Here is a 26,211-nt window from a genome sequence, read left to right on the forward strand (position 1 = left end):
CTGTTTAGGTGTGGGTGAATAATAAAATCATGTTTTCGCAGCATTCAAGTGGTTGTTTTTGTCATTCATTAATTGTACATCACTCCCTGGCCAGCTGGGTTACTTGGCCATACGGTTATTTTAGAACAACATGCATCTCACTCCGTTTATGTCGGCAAAGTTTCTGACTGTCATTTTCAAGAGTAGCAAAATTGCCTCTTTTGATTCCATCTTAGTATGAATTAAATATCCCTGTAGGCTGTAGTGATTTTGACGCACGCGAAAAACGACAATCTTACCCCCCCCCCCCCCCCCTTCAAGGAATTACGTTTGTATAATAAAATAAAATGTATAAAAACCATGTATAATAAAGTAAGTAGTTGACTCGCTCATACAGTGTACACACATGGTGCCATTTCCTTCAAGTCGAAAGTCTACCTCAAGATCAAATGCACATGATGATACAAAGAGTAACTACGGCCTGGCTGGGTGCCTACTAAAGGCTTCACTGTGTATATGACAAGAATCCCCCTGCCTGTTAGACTAAACATGATAACTTGGCATTATGTTTAAGCGACCCGATGCGTGGGTGGTGGCAACTGTATATCTAAATGATTTTGAAAGAAACTTGCTGATTGGTTGAAAAATCCTTACAATGTTGTCCACGTTCAATGGGATTGTAGATTACACCGGTTCAGATGTGGGAAGGCGGCGATCACTCCGAACAAAACAAACGTCACAACACGATGAATAGAGGTAAATAAGGACATCTAGCCGCTTTCACCACATCGGATTTTAATCAGATTGGATTATACCATGCACGAGTCAAGGTGAATGAAAATATTGAATATACATGTATAGTCTGGTCGTTCTACATCACAACAACGCACATCTACATGTACATTGTACATCACTGGTTCTGCTGTGTTCAAATATGAGACAAAACTGTTCAAAATTACTATTACTTTCATTGATGCTTCTTTGATATTACTGACCCTGGTATAATTATGATATTCTCCAATATTTTTCTTCATTCAGCCGGAAAATACTCTTGACCTAAGGGTTGTCACTACTTGTCTAGTGACTCATAGTGACATTAGCTCCCTTATGTCACTCTATTTTCCTTAGCTGAACATAGACAAATATTTGGGAATAATATGTAAGTTTGTTGAATTTATAATAAACATGGGCTGTATTTTATAGGGGTATATCTTGATGTGTTATGTTGGAGAAAACACTTATTTTTTGGATTTTGTCTTAGAGGTAAGATTTTAGAAGTAATGAATTCAGTTCAGGACAGTTATTTATAGATGCAGATGTGGAGAACTAATTTGTACAAATCTTTTAATACTGCTAACACTTGCTCTTAAATTTTCTGTATTTGACCAAAGATTATGTATATATTTTGAGAGGTATTATGTATTTATTTCTATCATATTGTACAGTGAACAAACACTAGTAAATCTCCTCCCCAGGAATTTCTCAATGTATTGTGACTCAGACTAGACTGTACAATGATAGATTAAAATATGTGTTGTGATTGTTCTCTGGAAATCTAAAACATTTGACACTTCTATAACATATTGACATTTAAGCTTCAACCTGTCTACAGGAATCAGATCAGATTTGGTGTTTTACATGATGTACCTTTCTGTGGTAATACCTTAGATGCTACAAAAGCAACATGCCTAATCCAAGCCAATGCCTGTACATTTGTAGATATGCTGTGGCATGAAAGAACTCTTATTGTGGTGAGAATTTGATACAAACTGATAAAAAAGATGTGTGATTGCAAAAACGTGATTTTGGAATAAATATGATTTACAATTATCGTATTTCAAGAGCTATTCTGTATATGCGTAAAAATCTATTATCTTTTGTGAAATAAGGATGTAAGGTTGAATTGAATTCTTAATAGTAATGTGGATAGAGTTACTGCCAAATCATGTGAAATTCACACCCATATAATCACTGACTTAGTATGGATTACCTGGTACATTATTGTGCCTTTCATCAGGAGAAGAATGGTCCTTGTTGCTGCACTCAAGCAGAATGACACAGCATAGCAACACAGATCCTTACTTTGTAGATGTTAGATAAAAGATAAGCTATAATTATACATGTGTTTGATGTTTTTCTAATATATTGGATGCATTCTGTGTTTTTAATGGGGATTATGGTGACTTGGTTCAGTGAATCTAGAAGTGAAAAGTACTCAATGTATTGTTATACTGACTGGTATAGTTGCGTATCAGCAGTTCCTAAAACTTGTGTGTGGGCTGTGGTTGATTGATTTTATGAATACGGCTGTACCCAACCTCTGTAAAATCATACTAGGAAGGAGGGATGTACATGTCGGAATGTTACATCAATCAATCATACATACAAAACATGTACTCCATAGGAAAGTCTATTGTAGCCCATGCAGTAAGAAAACAAATCTTATGTTGAACTCTCAGTTTTCAAATCACATGCATTGTTTACAGCCATGCAAAGCATTACTTTAGATTACCTTGGCTGTGAAATATGAACTAAATTTCTCTAAACAATATTTTGTCTTTCTAAATTACTGCTCATCTTGCCTATGCATAGCCCAGAGACTGTATATGTTATGGCTTGACAAATGTTGAGCCAATACTATAGAGTCAGATAACCAAGTCTCTAGGCTAGAATCATTGAGTATGTTTAGTCATCAGTAGAGGGTCATTACACATAAACCCAATCTTTTCTCCTTCATGCCAAATGCTTTATTTCACTATATCAAAAGTAAGATACATGCCAAAATATTTTTTAAGGACAGCATGGATTTTAGTCTGTTTTCAGAAGCAATCCTTTTCCGCCATTGTCTCATAGTCTAGAGGCCATCCTTGGCTTTGAATGCGAATTACAATGTACCCCTGGTGCATGGGTGTACGTATGCACCTAGCGTAGATCCAAGTTATTTCTTTTGAACTTTGTAATAAATTAAAAAGAATTCTTAATTGCTTGTAGCATGGCTACAGGTACTTGCTTGATTTAGCATCCACTGCTTGATTTAGCATCCACCTCGCCTTCTCCTTTCCATTGATGTATTAACAAGTCTTAGACTATAACTGTAGACAAGTTATTCATGTGTATTCTAGCGTTTTCAGATAGTTTTTAGAAAAACTGTTCATTCATGTACACATGAGATGGTGAAACCATAAAAAAAGTCTCTGTACTAGGTATAATCAGGAAAACAGCAATCTATAGCTGTGCAAAGTCCACCTAAAACTTTACATTAAAGATTATGATAGATTGATTCACTGTCATTCAAGGACTCCGTCAAGTATTCCTGTGATTGATTTATAATCAGTTGTATTACATTAAAACTGATTTGTAACCTGATTGTAGTTCAGTTGGGCTTTTGTGGAGATCCTTACATTATTTTACCTTTTAAAATAATGTTTACATACAAGTAACGATGTATATAATTAGATGTTATGTCCCAGTATTTTTCTTTGTTCAGGCAAGGAAAATATGAGTGACCTGCATGTGTAAGAGTCCTTTGTCACTGTGAGGTGCTAGACGAGTAGTGACAACCCTTAGGTCACAAGTATTTTCCAGCTGAATGAAGAAAAATATTGGAGAATAACATAATTATACCAGTGCCAGTAATATCAAAGAAAAATCGTGGAAAGTAGTGGCAATTTTGAATGTTTTGACTCACATTTCAAACACAACGGAACCAGTGACATAGACTCGTGTCGTTGTGACATTGATGTGCATTGCTGTGATATAGAACGACCAGAGTACATATTTCATATTTTTTGCTAGTGCATGGTATAAGGGTGTAAATCACACTTTTTGAAAAAACCTGCCAAGGTGCAAAACTGTAGTCAAAGATTCAAGATACTCATTACTTGCTAATACTTGCTAATACTACAACAGGTGTCATAGCCTAATTCTGCAGTCATGTGAGAATTTTGACTATTATACCATGTGCACAAGCCAAGTTGAACAAAAAATATGGAATTTATATACTGGTTGTTCTATTTCACAAGATGTGTCTACATCATTGGTTCCACAGTGTTTGAAAATATGACTCAAAATGTTCAAAATATGCCATTACTTTCCCTGGTTTTCTTTGATATTACTGATGCTGGTATTAATTACTTTATTCCCTAGTATTATTCTTCATTCAGCTGGATTTCTAGTAGACTGTAAGATACGTCGTGACGTTTCGCCCTCACCGGCCTCCTCTCCTCTCTCTCTGTTAGGGGTGGGCCGATGTTTGAGGGCGCCCCATCATTGCGTACCTTACAGACTAGATTTCTAGCAACTCATAGTGACAAAGCCCCTTAGATCACTCATATTTTCCTGATGAAGAAACAATATTATGGGGAAAATATCTCATTGTCTCCCATCATCTACATGCATGTCCATCATGAAATCTGTGATGGGAGACAATAGTCAAAATACCTACACGACTAGATACTTGGCTACAGTTGTACTGTCATGACATTCCTAAGAATAAACTTTAAAGTCAAATAGTTTGAAACTGTATGTTGTTACCACCAGAAACGATGTTACATGTATGTGCAATTGACATAATAGTCCTGAGGAGGCAGTGCCAATTACATGTACATGTATGTATCCAGATCCAGATCCAAAAGCTGAAAGAATTGTTGCAATGTGTTATTTATTCCATGGTTTATTTCTCTTCTATCTTACAGGTGAAATCTTGCTTCAAATTTCAGCAACATTGAGAGACATAGAGACACAAAGAGAAATAGCAGTAAGTATAGAAGTTAAAATGTAATATGGAATTTAGACATTCTCTACCAAGAATGGGGACCATAGCAAACTCTAAGTGTGTAGTTTATTTGGATAGTGTCAAGCAAGATTAGGGATAGCCTAAACTCTTGGCTTGTATTCTCACCTATTAGGTATATATATGGAAGGTACCATCCTTTGTGGTGGGGATGGTTTTTTTTTGTATTTTGGTCGAAAATGGGTACTGTATTTTTTTGAGATATTTGCATTTCGGTCTAAAATGGGGTCTTCTAAAAACTTGAATGGTCTAAAATGGGGTGTTGGTTTCAGGTCAAAATGGGGTCTGGGGTTGTCAGCTTTGGCCACACACTCCTAACAGACCTGGCCAGTTGTACACCCCCCTCCACCCCCCACCCATTGGATACCTTGAAAAAAAAAAAAAATTATAATGCAATGATAGTGATTATGTAATGAATATTTTAGCTCATAAGTTTAGCTGATTATGGAGACGCAGTGTTGGAAAGACACAGAACAGTGTCCTCTCATTGCAGATGATACAAATTAAGTCAATGCTAGGGAGCCTAACCCTATTTATTCCCATAACCTAGCATTCATCCTGACTCCCTAGCTTGAATACAAAAAATGTGATGGGTACAGTTGGTCCATGTCAGTCTGTGAACTCAAATACTTGTCTTCTAACCAGGCAGCAGTGAAGTCATAACAAATCCTAACTCTTTGAAAGATTAGATTACCCAGCACCTAGCTATCTTTTAAAGTGTTATTCTCGATAGGGTAGCACTTCAAAAGAATGTAGGTTCTCCCTTCTCAATAAGGAGAGTCTTTAGTTTTAACAGTTGAAACCCAACTCAACTCATTTATATATCAATGCATCAGTTGACCTTTAACCAGAAAAAAAAGACAGTAATTACTTTACTACTTAGATAAACAGTAAAATGTCAAAGAAAAATGTCATAAGCTAAAATTCACACTGTAATAAAAATGTCAAGTTGTTTGTCTATATATGAAAACAATAGGGAGTCATACTAAAGGTATGCTGATATCCTTGTTATCACTCCATTATGTGTATTGTGCAGTGACATTTAAAGTGAAATGATATTAGACTCTTGTCACTTTCATCAAGTGTTTCTCAAATATTTGGACCAAATTCCTTCTGATCTGTAGAATGTTGGACACCTCTTTGACAGACCATTTATCAAAAAGGAAGATGTCGTGTTAAGCTTTGTTTGTGGGTTCACTGTTTAAAAACTAAACTTTGGTCCTAAACCAATCAATGAATCAATGAATCAAATCATTTGTACATGTATTGTGCCATAATCAGATATGATGTCATGTTCTATGATGCTGAACAGGAAGAATAGTTCTTATACTGTATCGTTACGATTTACACCTTCACTCACTTGTAATAGTTAGAGACCATGTTGGCATATAGAGTATGTAATAGTTAGAAAGCTGGTGCAGATACATGATGTACATTGTACATGTAGATGCATCTTGATAATGTGACTTCTGTGGTGTAGCCTGTCTATTAGTTGAATTTGTGACTCTGAAACAAAATATTGAATAGGGGATAGAGGCTGCAATGGATTGTTTGCTCCCCAGGGAGTTGAGGAAGTAAAGGCTGTTGTGCCACTATAAATCCGTGCCAGGGGTAATAATTGTAAAAGTGCTTTGAGCACAAAGTGGGAAAGTGCTATATAAAAACCAACATTATGATTATTATTGTTATTATTATTATTAGTCCCTGCGGACGAAGTCTGGAACGGGGACTTATGGATTGTGTTCCGTCTGTCCGTGTGTCCGTGCGTCCATGCGTCCGTCCGTCCGTCCGTCCGTCCGCAGCCGTTTCTTGGAGATGCCTGGACCGATTTTTGTCAAACTTGGTACAGGGGCAACATGCTATGGCATACATATGCACATCAATTTGTTTTATGATATGATCCAATATGGCCGCCTAGCAACCATTTTGTTTGCGAATTTTCCCTGTCTAAAGCCATAACTCAGACATGCTTGAACAGATCTCATTCAAAGTTGGTATTAGGACAGTGTTCTATGACATACATGTGCATATTCATTGTTGTCATGATACGATCCAATATGGCCACCTAGCAGCCATTTTGTTTGTGAATTTTCATGTCCAAAGCCATAACTCAGACATGCTTGAACAGATCTCATTCAAAGTTGGTATTAGGACAGTGTTCTATGACATACATGTGCATATCCATTTTCATTGTGATACGATCCAATATGGCTGCCTGGTAGCCATTTTGTTTGCCAATTTTCATGTCCAAAGCCATAACTCAGACATGCTTGAACAGATCTCATTCAAAGTTGGTATTAGGACAGTGTTCTATGACATACATGTGCATATCCATTTTCGCCGTGATACGATCCAATATGGCTGCCTGGCAGCCATTTTGTTTGTGAATTTTCCATGTCCAAAGCCATAACTCAGACATGCTTAAACAGATCTCATTCAAAGTTGGCATTAGGACAGCGTTCTATTACATACATGTGCATATCCATTTTCGTCGTGATACGATCCAATATGGCTGCCTGGCAGCCATTTTGTTTGTGAATTTCCCATGTCCAAAGCCATAACTCAGACTCCATTTTCATTGTGATATGATTCCCCATACCCAACCAATCCTTTATTGTTGGAGGCATATTCCATGTCCAACAAGCACACACAACATATCTAAGTCTGTTTGTTTTAGGTTCACAAATGTTGTTGCGTGATCAGAGTAGTGATAATTCCTTAAAACCCAATTATAGCGGGGACTATGTCATTCTCAATGACTTGTTATTAATAAGATGAACAGCTTTCCAATGTTTGGTGTGACGAATTCAGTCAGCAGACCAGACCGTAACAGTTAATTATATTATAGCATTACCAATTCCAGTGAGTTTTGTGACGTCATCGCTGTACATTATTACTGATAATGTACTCCGTTATTGGGCATCGTGGCCCCGGAACGAGCATAACAATACAAGTTTATGTCCGTAAGGCAATAAAGGTGATTGTCATTTCCACTGTTTAAAAATACAACGCATTCATGAAACAAATTTGTGTTCACAGAAGTTCTTTGAAGTGTATACTAGTATGTATGTGTATGTGTACGTACGTGTGTCGCTATGATTAGTATTCAGCTTTCGGGCCAAACATGGCGGACGATGTTCACCGCTGTGTGTATTATACGTTGTTTTGCGTCTCTCAGTCTACAAATTCACTGGAATTGGCAAAACTATAAAATAATAACAATAATGTACGCCCTTCCATTCCATAATGGACTCAAGCAAACTTTGCACTCCATAATGGGCTCGGCTGTTCCCTCGCCCATTATGTCGTGCAAAGTTTGCTTTCGTCCATTATGGGCTGGTAGGGCGTACATTATTGTTTAATTATACATTTAATATTCATTCATTATTTTTCATAATGATTGGTAACCTCTGTGACAGAGTGGGGAATCTGTTTTGTATATATTTCCATGCTTTGTAACATAATTTGGGTTTAGAACTCTGGTGAATTATCTGGACAACTTGTGAAAGTTTTTAACTCTTTAAGTATCACCCTTTAAATGACATTGTCAAACATTGGACTGAATAATCAGTACAGGCAATAGACACAAAATGTATGATCTTTACTTTGTCTCTGTGCTTGTCCAGAGAGACCTGGCTATCTGGCTATGACACTGCCATACACTAGCACAGCTAATGTATGTTATGCCAGATAGTCATGTGTCTGGGGTATCTGTTGGCAACAGTGATAACAATTCCTATTCCTTACACATTTTATTGGTCTAGAGGCTACCTGTATCTGTGGCTTTGAATCTCAAGAAGAGATTCTGCAACCCACAAAAAAACACCAATGTGTTTGCTTGTGATAAGCATGCAAAGACATACAATGCAATTAGTGTCTCAACTTATCAAAGTATAAACACCACATGAGCCCAAATCCCCATAACTTTGTTTACTGATTGAATGCTACACATTTTAGTCAACAATGAGTCTGACTATCACTGATACATTAAAACTTGCAGGGTTTTCCATTAAAACTTGCAAGGTTTTACGCAATATATTGCGTCTTTTATGGATAATTATGGACTTGAGACCTCGATAAAAATTACCATTGTATCCTTTGGGACGCAGGAATTTCGTCGTAGTTACATGTAATATGAAGTTGGCCAGCTCGTAGCCAATCTAAAATCATACGTAGCTAAATTACATACTTTCCATACTGATTATGTTATATAGCTAAACGTGATCTCCTGTGCGAATCTCCTTTCTATTAAAGTTGTATTTACTGATTTCATGCATGTTCAAAATTTGAACAGTTTAGACATTGACTATTACAAACGACCTAAGATCATCATGGGGTTCGAGAAATGCATTGAAAAGGTACATTCAAAATCTCTTATTGACCAGATACATGGAGTTGACTGTGTTGGTACTAACACTTGATGAAACTCCTGGCATAAGTCAGAACAATACATAAGAAAATTGCTATCAATGGCCAATATGTTGAGGAGGTGCAGCAAACGGCCAGAAATAGCCTGAATCGTCAACGACTGAACAGGTTAAATTATTATACTGGTTGACCCTGTCATAGATGACTTGTATTTCCTGGACCACAGCCAAAAAGTTTATTCCAGGAGCTGCTGGTAGAAATTTGTAATGTACAGGTATAACAGAGTTGTTGTTTTCTAATCATGACTGAATAAAGACTGGACTTAAAGTAATATTTATTTGTTTTTTTCATTTGCCAATTCAATTCAATTAATATTAAAATTCAATTCAATTTCGTTCTTATTTTGATATGTTCATTGTCCTATTACCTTATTAATCAGACATCAATTTCTTGATTTTGTGAATGACTCCCAAATTTGCAGTTGGGACCAGTGTGTGAACTTAAGGGAAAATGACTACTGGTCATAAGGACCGACATGTAGCAAACGCTGCTGGTCCTTAAGGAAAACTGCTGGTCCATACTCAATGCAGTTCACGTTCACGACCTATATTTATATACCCTCCATTTACAGATTAAATGATTTTGAACTTTAATATGATACAACATATCTTTAGATATACTAAAGTAAAAGAGAGTACAACGAATTGTTCACTATCCACTATTATTTTATAAAATTTCCACTCACAGAGTCAACAAATAACTTGGAAGTAAATTTTGATTCACTACCAAGAAATATTTGACTCTATGAGTAGAGATTTTCATTTGTAACTATGAATCCAGAGACTATGAATATTCATTCTCGCATAATCTGATCCTATAGACTAAAGTGGTCTGAGACTGAATGTATTCATTACACCATAGAAATACATATCCATAGATTGTAGATAATATGGGTGAATGAATCATTAAATATACATTATCTGCAATCTCTAAGAGATCACAGTCCTCTCCTTCCTCTCTGTACGATTCACTAAATTCTGAATCACATAATCCAAAGTCAGATTCATCGTCTGTGGCAACAGCTGATGTAGCTTTCCAACTCTTAGCGAACGTAGACGCACAAATTCATCATGGCAGAAATAAAAGTTTTGTCGCATAACTATCCCTCTTGAAAACTGTGTATTCACTTTATTTAAATTTCCATCCACAAAAGTGACATGGAGCGGTTTCGTCTTCCTTCAAATATGTACTGAAGCCCCCCCCCCCCCCCCCATAAAGCCCTACCCGTATACCCTACCGTGGTGTATTGATTATCGTCTCTGACTCGACTGTTTGTGTAAGAAATCTGACCATGATGAAGAGAACTATGGCTAAACATGTCTTACAATGCAAGTTTTTTTGACGTGGGAGCGTGATATGGTAACTGTACTGTAATGTGTCATCCACTATATGTACCCGTGTTTGGCATGATGCAGTAATTTTCCAGATACAACAATGGCAACAAAAATGCAACATTTCTAAGTTTATACGTTGATTACAACATGACAGACATACATTATCATATGAATCAAATTGAAAGCAATCAGACTACGCATTTTTTTTACTGTTTTACAAAAAAAACTATAATCGTACTGAAGATATTTTACGAAGTGTACCTGCCTTCTTTATTAGTTAAAACGCCATTTTCAGAGTAGTTTATATGTTTTCCGTCAGTTTGTTTTGATCATGGCCACATACATGGGGAACTCCGGTAAATTGATCGGGAAACCCGCTAACATTTACCGGCTTTAATACCAGCCTTTAAAAAACAGTGTCTGTTTAAATTCGTCTTCTTCTTCGGAAGTTCATTGCTGCCTTCTAAATATCGCCACATACTTTATAAATACAACGTGGAACTGTCTCAAACACGTTAAAAGTTTCATACACTTAGAACAGTAAACTTTACAACAATTAATATATCATGGCGGGAAAAGACGCATGCGCTGAATGCGTAAAATGGGTCTGAATGTCTAAGACGTTCTGATTAGTCAAGACACAAATAATTGGAGAAATTCGGTCAATCATGTGTTTGCTAACATAATTTCATAAAGTAAATGCTGTATGCTACGTCATATGTAGACATATCAACATTGACAACAACACGTAGCGAGCTAGCTCTGTGTCGCTTAACTTGAACGAGATGATGTCGAGAGTAAAATAGGTAACACAAGATCAGATTCGTGTAGGTGAAATTGGATATATCTTTGAATAAATGTTATTATTTACTCCAAATTTCAATCGGTCATAAGGACCGATACGTTGTTGTAATTCTGAAAAACTGTCGGTCCGAACGGAAATCTGTTGGTCTCGGGCCGAAGGACCGGCGTTAATTTCGCACGCTGGTTGGAACCCAAAATTTTCAGACCTTAGGTCACAAGGACCCCCATAATCCACTCAAAGTGATGTAAAAGATACATTAAAACTTCCACAGACATACAACCCATAACACCAAAGTAAAGCATTTTCTGTATGTACCACAATCATTTATAGCATCCATATCAAGTACAACCCATAACACCAAAGTAAAGCATTTTCTGTATGTACCACAATCGTTTATAACATCGATATCAATCAAGTGTAAAAGTATACTTTTTCATATGCTAATTGACCACATTAGAAAGACCACATTCTAGGCCTGTAAATAAACCAATTGAAACAGTATACTTTTACACTTGATATGAATGCTATAAATGAGTGTAGCACATAGAGAAAGTGCTTTACTTCAGTGTTACTGGTTGTAATAAACTGGTAAAAGTGCTGCCTGAACTTGCTGTTTGTTTTTGTATCAGATGTATTGTTGTGTTTATAGACAGTGTACCTAATTTGCCTTTGGGTGAAGTCTGTCTTTGGTTCACTGCATGCAAGCAAACACACTGGTGTTTTTCCACTGGTTGTAATATCTATGTGACAGATACCTATACTAGACAAAAATTTTAGCCCCTTGACTAAAATTTTATGAGAGCAGAAAAATGATTCCAGTGATTAAAAAATGCAGTATTATTTCACAAGTTGTGACCTTGTAATGACACATGTAGGCACCTACAGTGAGTCTGTTTAGACTATGTATGATTTACAGGGCTTTCTTATCTTTGTTTGATGTTACAGGTACATTCTTTTCATAAGGAATTGTTGGTACCTGTAGAAGCTACAGTTGACCAGTTACAGAAAGATTTACTTAACAAACAGAAGAATTATTTACAAGCCAATAAAACTAAGACAGAAGTAAGTTGTGTTGAAAAGACACATTTCTTAATGTTATTTTCTCTGGGGTTGAAAACTGAGGTTTGTTGAGATAATTCCAGGAGTAATTGTAAAGTAACTGTAATTCTGAGATTCTATTTCTAATAGATTTGATAGAAAGGTTCATGATTCATTCAAGATAAACAACAGTTCAGACATATAAGACCTTTGTGAAAGGTCAAGGGTTAGAGGTTAAATATGGGGTCAGAGGTTAATTATCAGTCAAAAGTTTTAATCTAAAACACTGGCATGAGAAAGATTCTGGTGTGATGTGCCTTATAAACTAAAAATAAAATCAAAGAAAAAAATTGTAAAATGCTTCCAGTTCTGATCGTTTTGATCTAAATTTCAAGTACCTCAGAACAAAAGATTTAGATGCATATTGTCATGACAACGAATGACTAGAAATAAATTTTGTAGTTTTGGTTGTTCCTCAGCCATTCTGCTTCAGCAAGGTCATTTGTATTTTACATTTTTTTTTTACAGGTTGTAGAGAAGGCACGCAATGATTACAAAAAATACCAGAAGAAAAGTCAGAAGAACACGACAAAATATACAGTAAAAGAAAGACAATGTGGAGAGGAATTCACACGAAAACAACAAGCTTTAGATGAATTCAGGTCTCAGGGACTCAAAACGGTAAGAATGAAAATACCATACAAATATACAATAAAACAGTATTTGTAGACACAGGTGCTTTGAGTCTCACTAGAGTTCACTTGCTGGCAATATTAATGAGCTCGTATAATGAAAAACAAGGCACCAGCAAATGTAGACAGTCTAGTAAAATCCCCCCCCCCCCCCCCCACACACACACACACCTGTTTCAGACAAATTTCAGCACATACATGTAAACATCAAATTCAAACAGCATACAGAGTAGTAAAATTGTTAAAATGTAGAATGTAGAATGTTTCTTGTTGATTTCTGTGTGGTTGTATCAAACGGAGCCAGTGAACACTAACTTGAAACGAGGACTTGTGCACTAGATTATCCTATATAAACTTCACTGAGTTCTTAAAGTGGTATTACAGTATTGTTCTCACCATTGTAATAGAATAAATCATTGTGGGTATAAATAATTAAGTGAACAACAAGGAAGTCAAACCTGGTGGGTTTTTTTTTTATTGTAAAGTGAGTTTATGCCTTCAAAGTATTTTGTACATGACTTCCCTATGGCACTACCTTTGTTTTTTGAATAGTATCAGTTCAAAGTTTTTCTGTTTTCGTTACTGGATCTTTGATTCCACTGTGTGTTTTTTCTTCATCCACTATTGTGAATGAGGTGCAGTGAAAGCAAAATCGCAGATCAAGTGATATTGACAGGCTACTTCAAAGTATTTGTTACTGTGCAATTCCAACTTGACACAGTAGCTTGATGTAAGAGGTAGATATATATTATGTACATTTTGAGGACATGTTTCTGATAGTTTTAAAAAAAAGAGCCACTGTAAATCTGATAACATGAGAATAAACCAATACTTTGAAGTACATTAATTCACTTGCAATTATTCTTTACACTTTTCATTGTTACTGTTTTCTTTTATTTCCTCAAAAAATTGGAAGAAATTTCCACACTTGGAAAATTTGATAATAAATTATGTACTTTTGGGATTTGCAACATGTATAGCGCCCTCTATCATTGCAAGCACATGTATGGCACTGATGGTATAGCTATAGTGGTAGCAAAGTACTACATACTGTACATGCACATGTAATTAGCAGCTTATCTCACTCAGCAACTATGATTTCACTCTTGATGTGTTTTGATTTAGGCATGGCAAGAGGAGAGAAGGCGGTACTGTTTCCTTATTCTTAGGCAGTGTGCAGTTCTCAAAAATAACACAGTGTACCACGGAAAAGTAAGTAACCTTATGTACAATCATTACTGATATGTAATTATCTTTATTATTCATATCTGTTATGATTTTAGGTGTGATTTCTCTAGCTACACTCATAAGATGTTGCCATTCTGTACATATATGTATGTCTGAATGCAATAAAGAAGACTGCTGTGAATGTGATGTGATACTCCCCCTTTCATATTACATCATGAACACACACACACACACACACACACACACACACACACACACACACACACACACACACACACACACATAAAAATGCACAGGTTACATGCAAAAGAAATGTGTACATTAAGAAATCACGCAGTACTAGAATTTGCCTTTTGTATGATAATTACAATGTTGCAGATATGAATATTTAATTTATAAGAAGTTATTTTGTTATTGAATTTTAGGCACATAGTTTATATCGTCATAGACTACCAGATTGGCAGAAAGGAAGTGATCAACCTGATTATATACCAACTGATTGTGAAAATATTCTACAAGTGGTAAGTACAAACTAATTGAAGTTATGAAATGAATTATTAAGATATATAGATTTTGTTTGAAGATTTGGTTGAGGCAGAGGAAGAGAATTTCACTGTTAGAAAGTAAATTATATAATATGATAAGAGATAGATAGGAATGAATGTGACAAGGTATTAAAGCAGTGTTGTGTTGTGATATCAGACAACAATGTAATGGGTCAGGATGAAAGTTAAGTCTAGGTGCTATTCATGGCATCAAATGGGGTGAAAAGAGAGAGAGAGAGAGAGAGAGAGAGAGAGAGAGAGAGAGAGAGAGAGAGAGAGAGAGAGAGAGAGAGAGAGAGAGAGAGAGAGAGAGAGAGAGAGAGAGAGAGAGAGAGAGAGAGAGAGAGAGAGAGAGAGAGAGAGAGAGAGAGAGAGAGAGAGAGAGAGAGAGAGAGAGAGAGAGAGAGAGAGAGAGAGAGAGAGAGAGAGAGAGAGAGAGAGAGAGAGAGAGAGAGAGAGAGAGAGAGAGAGAGAGAGAGAGAGAGATGTTGAAATTCAAAACCATGGGTAGTATCTAGACTAGGATTAAAGGAGAAAAAAAAAAGTTTTGAAGGGGTAAAAAGATAAGTATATAGAATGTGTAGTATAGTGTAAATTTATACTTTATAGTATAACTCTTAGAGTTTTAGGCTGCTATTTATGCATAGTAATTAAAATATGTGAAATGCAAAACATGGGTGTCTTATTCTCAAATTTATGAGATGAAAATTGTAAATATTGACTAACATCTGTGTTTGATCTTTGGGTTTGTTGTAAAAACTGCAGTCAGTCAGTCAGTCAGTCAGTCAGTCCAACCACATACTGTTGTAAATATTGACTGATGTCTGTGTTTGATCTTTGAGTTTGTTGCGAAAATTGCAGTCAGTCAGTCAATCAGTCAGTCCAACCACATTGATAAAGCCAATTTGGAGACATGGGCTTGATAACATGTAAAGTTGGGTTTGATAACAAATGAACAAGTCCTTTTAGTCTACGTTTATAAACTGTCTTATTTGTGATGTTTGTGTCTTGCAGTTTAAACAAGGTTATATAGATGAACCAAATGGTGGTATGCATATCAGTAGAACTGTGCCTTCAAGACGTCAGTATAGCCAAAACCTATCTATGTACAATGCCAATTTTACTGCACCAGATGGCAGACATGAAGGAGAGGTGAAAACTTCTTTCTTTGTTATAACATAGAATACTAACATACACAATACAATTATGAAAACAAGGAACATCTTGATCCAAGATACAGATGGAATTAAATTGTCAAGAATGTCACCAACTTTTGTTATGAAGTACAATTTTCAAGGTACATGTACAGTAGCCTACAGTAACTAAAAGTGATTATAGCACTCAAATATCTGCTCTGAATAGCGCCCCCTAGTGGCCAAAGTACATGGATACTATCTTTATCCTTCTATCTCTAGAATATGACATTCTTTATATAGATATATACATACTGTAACAGAAATATTCCTGTATTCATATTCAGCAAAGTTTATTCAGTAAAGAGTGATATTTGTTCAAGACTTCTGTCACTGTTGTTACCTTCTACAGAATGTCAACGAACCTCTTACAGTTGATATAGAGCCTGGAGCAATGATGTATCCTAGTGCCACCCTTCCCAACCCAAAGAGACATCCCCCTCGTACTCCAGAAATGCAGGCACCAGTACCACAGTTTGCATCAAGTAAGTGTGTTGGCATCAGTGAATAGAAACATGTTCTATGCCTTGGTGCAAGGTGTCTTGTAATAAAGGTAGTCATCATGGTAGTGATGTAGGTTTATTCAGTTGGTTGTTTATAGACATACTGGAGATGATACATATACACAATACATAATGTCAGAATGTCAAATTATGTATTTTCACACAAAGGAGAAGGCTACATCTGTAATTCCAATGTTTTTCTGGACTGACTTAGAATTAGTTACATACTAGATTTATACAGAGGATGTAGTGCACATAGTAATGAAACAGACATTTCAATACCTCAGTACAATATGATGGATTGTTCTGTACAGGTCTGTTACAATAGTATAGATGGACACTTTTCAAAAGAATCTGAGGTTACGCCAGGAGGAAAAGAAGACTCTAAGATATGTCGTGTTGTTCAGCCGTATGGCTTGTCAGCCTGGCTAATAGTGTGGCATGAATGTCATATCGGGGAGACTATAGGAACAGATGACAACAGTTTGTGTGAATTTTGAAAGTATTTGATGTAGGAACTATTAAAAAAGAAATGTGTGCTGCTGTAATGTCAGTGTATGTGGCATATCAAATGGACACAGAGGGCTCACTACAACATTAGTGTTATGGTTAGGGATATTTGCCCCGAGTCAGTTGTGTACCAAATGAACAATGAAGGCCCACTACTCAATGCAGTACATGTACTTGTAATAGTATAATCGCTTTGAGTCAGTTACATACCAAAGAAGATAGTGGGCCCACTACTTTCTATGTATAATATTGGTGGTACCAGGACTGATGGGTGGATTGGTGGGTGGGGGGTGGGGGTGGGGGATGGGGTGTGTATTTTGGACTTAAAGCCTAACACACATAAATTCTCATATGACACATACACGTACACCTATCATTTCATACTGTATTTGATTTCATGCCGTGTATACATTCATTGTAACATCAATGTTTACTTTTATCACTCACAAATACACTGCTTCTGTTTTGCCATCTTCACTGTATTGTGCTTCCATATGTCTTTATATTTTGCTCTTCTCATGCTACACTTACTTACCATAAAAGTTGGTAAACGCCGCAGTGTTTCATCATTTCCAAAACACTACCCCGGAAGGCGTCATTCCTCTAGTTCAACAGTGCTGACATGGCGTAGCATACATTCCATGAATGAAGGTACATATTACACCAGTCTCATGGACATAGAATTAACTTTTATTTTAATGCTCTTCACCACATCAAACACCATAGTAATAGTTGACTGCAAGAGTTTTCTCATTCATATCATAATTCCCTGTTCAAATAAAAGCCCTCCCCTCAATTATTTCTACAATTCATCCATATACCGTTCCTTGTTTCAATATAAGCCCACCCCCCACCCCCCACCCCCCGTTCTGTTATTCACATTTAGTGATGTGGAATGCCGTGTTTAAATTTTACTCTTTCCTCAAATATTTATATTATACTATTTAGGTAATATAGTACAGAACAGTTTCTCATTAGTAATTAGTATATTAGAACTGCAAACTTTTCTTTAGAATTATTAACTCAAATATGCATGATAACTTTTACGCCATTAAAGTGAATATTCCACCAAATCAAATCCTGTATGTCCCCCAAAGTAATATTAATACTTTTAATGAAGCATTATTCTTTGCCATGACGATGTGTGAGATAAATCACTAACAACTTTTCTTCAAACTCCCTTTGATAGTTTGGTAAGTGGATTGTACAGGATAAAAGTCTGATACTAATATTGGTCAAGAAGTGTAATAAACCTCACATGATTTCGTCATATCTTATTTGCTGTTTTCATTTCTGTGCCTGCATTTCCATTCATGAACCCAAGACTGACAGATATGTTGTGTTGTTCTGTCCTCATCAGCCTTTTATGTAAGATGGGTAGGACAATGGATTAGTCTGTAAGGTACACCGTGACAGGGTGCCCTCACACATCGGTCAACCCCCTCCCACTAGGAGAGAGGAGGCTGGTGAGGGCGGAGCGACATGACATTTCTTACAGGCTAGGTAATCGATTAGGGTCCACAATACAGTGTATCTAACAAATTAAAGTGACCCATATTGACTTAATTGTGATTTTATGCCCAAAAAGGAAAGATCAAGTCGAAATTGATTTGGTCATACATGTACTTAGAGAGACGTCAGTTGAATTTGCTGATTGTAAAACAACTTGAAAATGTGTGATGTGTTTGTGATAAGTGTCTCTGGACTACCCAAACAGATTAATGGAGTTGAACAAAAACAATTTGTTGTTAAAAGCATGATTGTGGTTTATGCCAAATATTTAGTTTTGATATCAGCTTACATGAAGGCCAGACATTTTAAGATTACATCAAAGTAAGATGTATTTGAACAAGATTATTAGCTGTATGAAGGGTAAATGACATATGTCAGTAGTAATCCGTCACAAATTGACAGGCAGTTGAAATTGGTTAGTTCCTTTAGACAATTGCTCATTAAAAGAACTCCATCTCTTCAGTCAGAAACTAAAATCACATGGGGATGAAATAACATCATCACATTTTATATGAACAGAGTTGGGGTAGCACATATTTCTGTGTTAGAAATAAAGACATAAAGACTTTCCCTATATGTAAGAGGAGATGATGGTAGTAATCATACATCGGTTTTGTAACCCAGTATAAATAGATTTACTTTTAAGTATAATAAAAATCTTGGATATCTTGTAAATCATACTGTTATTTTGTAACATTAAAATAATCAACTCCTAGACACCTTACCATCATGCATTATGTACAATTCAAGGCCAACTCTGATACTTTGATACCAGGATACTGGTCTGCATGTAAATGAACACACTGAATGACAAAAAGTAGGCTTATAAAATGAAAGTATGTAAATTGAAAATGAAGAGTTGGACCTCTTCATCATTCACATAAAGGGTATGAAAGTACACTTATCCTAAGAAAATGAAGGGGTAATATTGTATGATTTTGAAAACCATACAAAAGCAGAGAAGTACTGTAATAGTCTGTAAGGTATGCCGTGATGTGTGACAGGGTGCCCTCACACGTGACATTGGTCACCACTCTCAAAGACTTGACTTGTGATTATGCTCGTTTAACCCAACACCCCAATTCCGGTAAATGGCATTATCAAATTTGATAGTTAAGTCTCTGGGATGTGAAAGTAGTTCAGTGAAACCAAAATCCAATTTCATACACTTATCACAATCACAAGGTTTAATACTTTGAAGTTGTTCACTTATTTCCAAAATCAGCAAAATAAATGTGGATTATGAAAGTTTGGAAATGTTTATTACTGTGCTGTCTTCGGGATACTGATGTCATGTTTTGTTTCCATCATCAAGGTAATACTGATCCCTCCATGCTGCCAAAGAGTACACATATCCGCAATAAATCCGACGGTGCTATGGCATTATTAGACGGTAGTGATCATGTCAGAGCTGTTTATAATCATAGTGCCTCCGGACAGAATCAGCTTAGTTTTAATGAGGTGAGTCAAGTGTGTGAGTTTGGTCGCTGTCTGTACACTAGTATACTGCTACTAATAAGCTTTGAACTTGTCAATGAACGGTGGACGGTGATTGTTCACTTGAAAAAATGAAGTCACATTGCATCATGTAAATGAAAAGAGCACACACTCCTTGCTTATTAACGGCAGTGTCAGAGGAGGGTGAAAACTTTGGTGTGGAAAACAAGCAGAGTTATAACAAAAAAAGTTTATCCTTATAACAAAAGACTGATCATATTTATTAAATCCATATATGGCTCCACTGATAAGATAGTTGTAAAAAGGTAACATATCATATGGTACATATGCACATCACTTTGTTTACAATTTATGCAAATTTGACAATGGCAGCCATGTTTGTAGATAAAAATCACTATTTATCATTTGATTGACATACTATCAATGTTGGCTGTAGAATTCTTTTTTCAGGACAAAAGTGATTGTTATAAGTAGGTCTTGAAAGAGTTGTTGATTTTGGTTTGAATTGTATTTTACAGGGTGATCTGATAAATGTAATTGGTCAGAGAAAGAATGGGTGGCAGTTTGGTCAGAATATGAACTCAAGGAAATCAGGATGGTTTCCTGTAGCCTATATGGCATCAGTACAAGACAGTGGTGGACAGTAAGTTATAGAAGTTGTCTGTAGCAATTGTAATTGTCTACTCAAATGGCTGAAATTTCTGATAGCTGTACAGAAGTCAGCTTTTACAAGGATAGCATTAAACTGAGCAAATTAGTAAAGATGTAAATGAACAAATGATGTGCATGAAGCAAAGACGTGTGATTCAGAAGCAGTGTCATGTGATTTAGAAGCAGTGTCATGTGATGTAGAAGCAGTGTCATGTGATTTAGAAGCAGTGTCATGTGATTCAGAAGCAGTGTCATGTGATTTAGAAGCAGTGTCATGTGATTCAGCAGCAATGTCATGTGATTCAGAAAGCGAAATCATGTGATTCAACGTGATGTGATTTAGCATTTGAACACTAATAGAATGGGGTGTCATATATTATGATTACATGCACACAAATTATAATGTATACAAGAGTTGGAACATTTCAACTGTACAGCCACTTGCAGAATGTTGTATTAGTAGAAACTTATAGAAATGGAATATTACTTTTCAATAACCAAACAGCAATTAAAAACTTATACGGAAGGCCAGTGTATGACAACAAAGATTTGACCATCTTATATGTGCAATGCATGTAAACACAAAACTGATTTTAGGGGGAGTCACCGAGTGAAATACATTAGTTTTGTAGATGTCTTTCCAACTGCATGCGGTACATGATAATAGTTTACACTTCCAGGTATCGAGTTAAAAACAGAATCACATTTGATTGCAGATGTCAACAAGCAATACTGATAATACATTGTAGCTAACATTGAAACTAACACACAGTTTAACTGTTTTTCACCCAGGAACCAAGCACCCATGCAATCATTATCAATGAGACCGAGAAGTGAAGGCAATCTTTTAGACTTGGATCCCAATCTACCTATGCCAGACTATCACAGTGGAGGTAATGATGGTAGAAATAGACCAGTCAGCTATACAGGGTTGTTAACAACAGCTCCACCCCCTCCGCCACCCATGCCTGTAAGTATCTAGTTTGATGTGTGTCTGTGTAGAGATTCACACAGGGAATGTCACTGTATAAGACTAGATGTTATGTACATCTTTGTTTATATCTGCCATTCACAAATTGGAAATCTGAAACAGAGGGTGCCATAGGACAATATTTTAAAAATGGATTATGCTTGCCGAATGGGTAGATTTATAATTGACAAGCCGTCATTCATGAAAAATATTAGTAAATATGAAAATATTAGTAAATGTTATTCAACCAATTCTTTTCCTCCCCATAGTGATTTTTTGTTGTTGAGTAAAATACATTAGTTTCATAGATACCTTTCTAACTGCATACGGTACATGACAATATTTTACACTTCCAGATACTAAGTTCAAAACATTATGTAATTTACATCTAACTAATGTTAACACGTGTTATGTTTAACATCAAACATGACTGTCTCTTGCAATCAAAAACAAATTACATAAAATAGTTTTATATTTGAGAACATTGTTTTATGTAAACTTTATACTTTTCAATTAATTTAATGATAATGTAAAATTTAAAAGAAGACATGATGAGATAAGCAATGTCACATTTTTTAGAGGCATTCATTTACTAACCGTGAGGTCACATAAATAAAGTTAAAATATGTAAGTCTAATATTTATATTTGATAACATTCCCTTATAGTTATGGTATTGATGCAAACTCATCTCTCTAAGGTTGCTGTATCAATGCAGAAAGCTTCAGTTTTTGCTTCCACTAAATATTAATTGTGTGTATTGTTTCAAAAGTTTAAAATTTCTGTGTTGATAACATGATATAGTTATGATATTAATATTATGATAACAAGTAAAAGATAAGTTTAGAGATTTATCCAATCATAATTGTTCTAATTTATCAAGATTTTCTGACTAGAGTTCAAACTTGGATTTTTTATTGTAGATATGTAATTTCTTTTTTCCAGAGCTGTGTTGCCTGCGTAAATTTAAGTAAACATTAATTGTTTAAGAGTACTAATGTATTCATTAAAATCTAATATCATATTTATTTCATCAGCTGTACTAACCTTATTAATACTTTGTAAGATGGTTTTTAAAAAGAGAGATTATCCATACCTTGTGGTGTTTGAAGTCATCCATACAAATGTGATCAACTTTAGATTGAATGGAATTTCAAAGAGAATGGTTACAGTATTTAGAGAATATGGATGGTGCCATTTGAATTGACAGTCTATTTGTTGACTGCAAGTGTGTGTGTGTGTGTGTGTGTGTGTGTGTGTGTGTGTGTGTGTGTGTGTGTGTGTGTGTGTTTGTGTCTGTCTGTCTGTCTGTCTGTGTTTGTGTGTGTGCATGTACTATGTGTATGTGTATGTGTTTGTGTGTATGTATGTATGTCTGTCTGTGCACATGTTTCTACGTTATGTAGCATGCATGTGCATACTAGTCTGTCTCTCTGTCTGCACATCTCTACATAATGTAACGTGCATATGTGTATGCGTCTGTCTCCTTGTATGTTTGTGTTCATCTGTGTGTGCATTGGGCTCTGTCTGTCTCTGTCTGTCTGTCTGTCTGTATGTCTATATCTACGGTATCATATCGTATCGTATTGTATTGTATCATATTGTGTCTGTCTGTGTCTTTTGTCTGTTTGTGTCTGCATGTGTCTGTGTCTGTCTGTGTCTCTGTGTGTCTGTGTCTGTGTCTTTGTGTGTGTGTGTCTGCATGTGTCTGTGTCTGTGTCTGTGTCTGTGTCTGTGTCTGATTGCCATGTGAAATCTGTGAAATCTGTGAAAGAAACAGTATGACTATGAGGAAATCTTTTTATGTCAAGGTACTGAGGATTAATTGTATGCATTGTTCTGGTAGGCACTATTATATTATTGTTACTTTCAAAGGAATGAAGTCTGGGGTATTCACCTCAACAAGATTTCACAAAGAAACTTGTAATGAACCAGATCAAAGCTGAAATGATACAGCTGTGAATGTGAAGAGTCCCAAATACATGTAGTCAGACGCAAACAGTAAAACATTTGATTATTTTTGATAATCTTAGTCAAACATTCAAAAGTTATGGATAATCTCTCTTTTACGTCATTATAAATATTGCATTCATCTATTCATTAGACATCATTGTCATCATGTCAACTTTCAATTGATGGAAGTATTAAATGGGTGCCAATATTGATGTTTATTTTTTTACAGCATATGAACAATGGTGATGGTTCTAATTCACTTCATCCTGAGAGGTTATCTGAGATGAACACAGTGCCATCTCATGCCGTTAACACACCGTTAGTAGAGTTATCAGTTGCATTGTTAATCAGCACAAAATTTCCTTGATTGTACATATACAAGTTTCTGATTTGAAACAGTATGACTTTTATAGACTGTAAGGTTTGATGTTGAGGGCGCTCTTTATTATGTGGATACCCTTTATCACATGATCATTTGTGGGTCTAGTAGAGTCGTTATCTTACACTTCCCGTTACACTAGTATCAATGACAAGTAGTTCACTCAAATGCATCAATGTATCAAGAAATTGGAACAATATTACTCTTATCAATGGATAAAGCAATCCATCCATCCATCAATGAATCAATATATCAATAAGTTGGTAATCAGTCGATCTGTTAATATATCAAGAATTCAATCAACGTTCCTGTCAACAAGTCACTTTACCTATCTATGAATAAGTGAATTAACCCATCAATCTATGACACAATCAATCAATCAATCAATCAATCAATCAATCAATCAATTCCTTAATCAGCCAATCTATCAATTGATGAATCAATCGATCAATCAATCAATCAATCAATCAATCAATCAATCAATCAATCAATCACTTTCCATATATATTAGTTATTTATATCCTTACACTGTCAGCTTGTATATTACTCCTCCTCTTTTACAGACTGTTTATGAGTTGTTTAGTACAACATAGCCTTTAAAGATGAGATATCAGAATTCATTGTTTGACCAAGAAATGGAAATTGTTCTTTTATGATTGTATGTACAACCAAGGAAATCTTTGTTAGTGCTTTGCTGTTATTGTTCAGTATTCTTTGTTTGTTATGCTTTGTATGTAGTTGGTTGTGGTATATATCCCATAGATATACTAATTATTTGACCATAAATTTACTTTCAGCTGTTGTGTAAACTCAATAATCTGATTCTTTTCCTATTGTTTTCCAGCAGTAAACTTCTTTCCTCAAATTCCACATGTATCCGTTAGATTAACCATTTTGACTTCCATCCATCCATTTACTTATTTACTCAGGGTAACCCATCAATGGATACATGCCCACCTCTCTTCACTTCATGTAACTGTAGTGATCTACATGTTATGGCCTTTCAATCAGTCTTTCAGTCAGTCAGTCAGTCAGTCAATCAGTCAATCAGCCAATCAATCAATCAATCAATAAATCAATCAATCAATCAATCAACCAACCAACCAACCAAGCAGTCAGTCAGTCAGTCAGTCACTCAGTCAGTCAGTCAGTCAGTCAGTCAGTCACTCAGTCAGTCAATCAATCAATCAATCAATCAATCAATCAATCAATCAATCAACCAACCAACCAACCAACCAAGCACTCAGTCAGTCAGTCAGTCAGTCACTCAGTCAGTCAATCAATAAATCAATCAATCAATCAATCAATCAATCAATCAATCAAAAATAGTAAAATAAAGTACCTGAATCAGTACACAGAAATGTATGTGACTGTCCTTCAAGACTTAGTGTATCTTGAATATGTATTCTCCTTATAATCTGTTCTATAATTAATATCTTTACTTAAATTGATTCTATGGTACCTCTTGACTTGACCGACGCATTGGTTCACAAATTTCATATATATATTTGAATGATTTCATACACAACAAATATAGTATAGAAATCAGCTTCGTAGTTACAATATACCAAAAATCTTTTTCTCCAAATTCCTTGACAAATATCCGATTTATACCTATAACATTATCTTCTAGAGTTTGTTACCTTGTGTGTGTTTGTGTGATTTTGACTTTCAACCCTTGATTCACTCACTAATCTTTTTGTGACAAGTTCATGAACTTTGACCCCTGAAATTGTTGACCTTTGCTTTCTCTCATAGGAATACTAGCAATCCGTTTGCCCAGGTGAAGCTCAGGAGAACCACAACCAATGACCGATCGGCACCTATGATAAGATGAGTTTATGAATCATTCAAAGCAGATGTATTTGTAAATTTACAACAGGCTAAACATGTAAATACTATCATTATGACAAATTTTGGTATCAGAGTCTTATTAATGTCGTTTTTTTCTTTTTGAAAAGAGTATTATTCCTGAATTATATTTAAGGTATTTGAGAACAGAATTATGTCGCAATCACTTTGAAGTTCAACAAAGTGCATTTTTGAATATTAAATGCTTATTGCTTAATTGTATTTAAGATAATTGAAATACAGCATTATGTTGTAGTCCTTTTTACGGTTCAACACAGTTCATTTTGTATTTTGTGATTATGTATTTTATTCGAAGTGTTAATGTTATAACCATTATTGCCATGAAACCTGCCAAACCTGGCTTCTAAATTTTCTGTTTATACCTGAATTGATGTCCATGGACATGCAAACCATATTGGCAAGAAATGTGTT

General features: G+C 35.6%; 1 protein-coding gene across 2 annotated transcripts in view; it reads left to right on the top strand.

The window, feature by feature from the left end:
* LOC144435821 (BAR/IMD domain-containing adapter protein 2-like) overlaps window positions 1–25,982 on the top strand; it is a 42,620-nt gene extending 16,638 nt beyond the window's left edge. The window contains exons 4-15 of one of the 2 annotated variants that reach the window (XM_078124455.1): window positions 4,674–4,735; window positions 12,284–12,400; window positions 12,905–13,057; window positions 14,194–14,280; window positions 14,682–14,777; window positions 15,816–15,953; window positions 16,347–16,479; window positions 19,835–19,980; window positions 20,496–20,620; window positions 21,421–21,598; window positions 23,779–23,867; window positions 25,687–25,982. In XM_078124455.1, the coding sequence (XP_077980581.1) occupies window positions 4,674–4,735; window positions 12,284–12,400; window positions 12,905–13,057; window positions 14,194–14,280; window positions 14,682–14,777; window positions 15,816–15,953; window positions 16,347–16,479; window positions 19,835–19,980; window positions 20,496–20,620; window positions 21,421–21,598; window positions 23,779–23,867; window positions 25,687–25,765 (1,403 nt within the window). In that variant the 3' untranslated portion in view covers window positions 25,766–25,982. The remainder of the gene's footprint in view (window positions 1–4,673; window positions 4,736–12,283; window positions 12,401–12,904; window positions 13,058–14,193; window positions 14,281–14,681; window positions 14,778–15,815; window positions 15,954–16,346; window positions 16,480–19,834; window positions 19,981–20,495; window positions 20,621–21,420; window positions 21,599–23,778; window positions 23,868–25,686) is intronic. The other variant, XM_078124456.1, reaches the window with a different exon arrangement.
* Window positions 25,983–26,211: the final 229 nt, after the last annotated feature.

This window comes from Glandiceps talaboti, chromosome 5 (assembly GCF_964340395.1).
Source record: "Glandiceps talaboti chromosome 5, keGlaTala1.1, whole genome shotgun sequence".
NCBI classification, from domain to species: domain Eukaryota; kingdom Metazoa; phylum Hemichordata; class Enteropneusta; family Spengelidae; genus Glandiceps; species Glandiceps talaboti.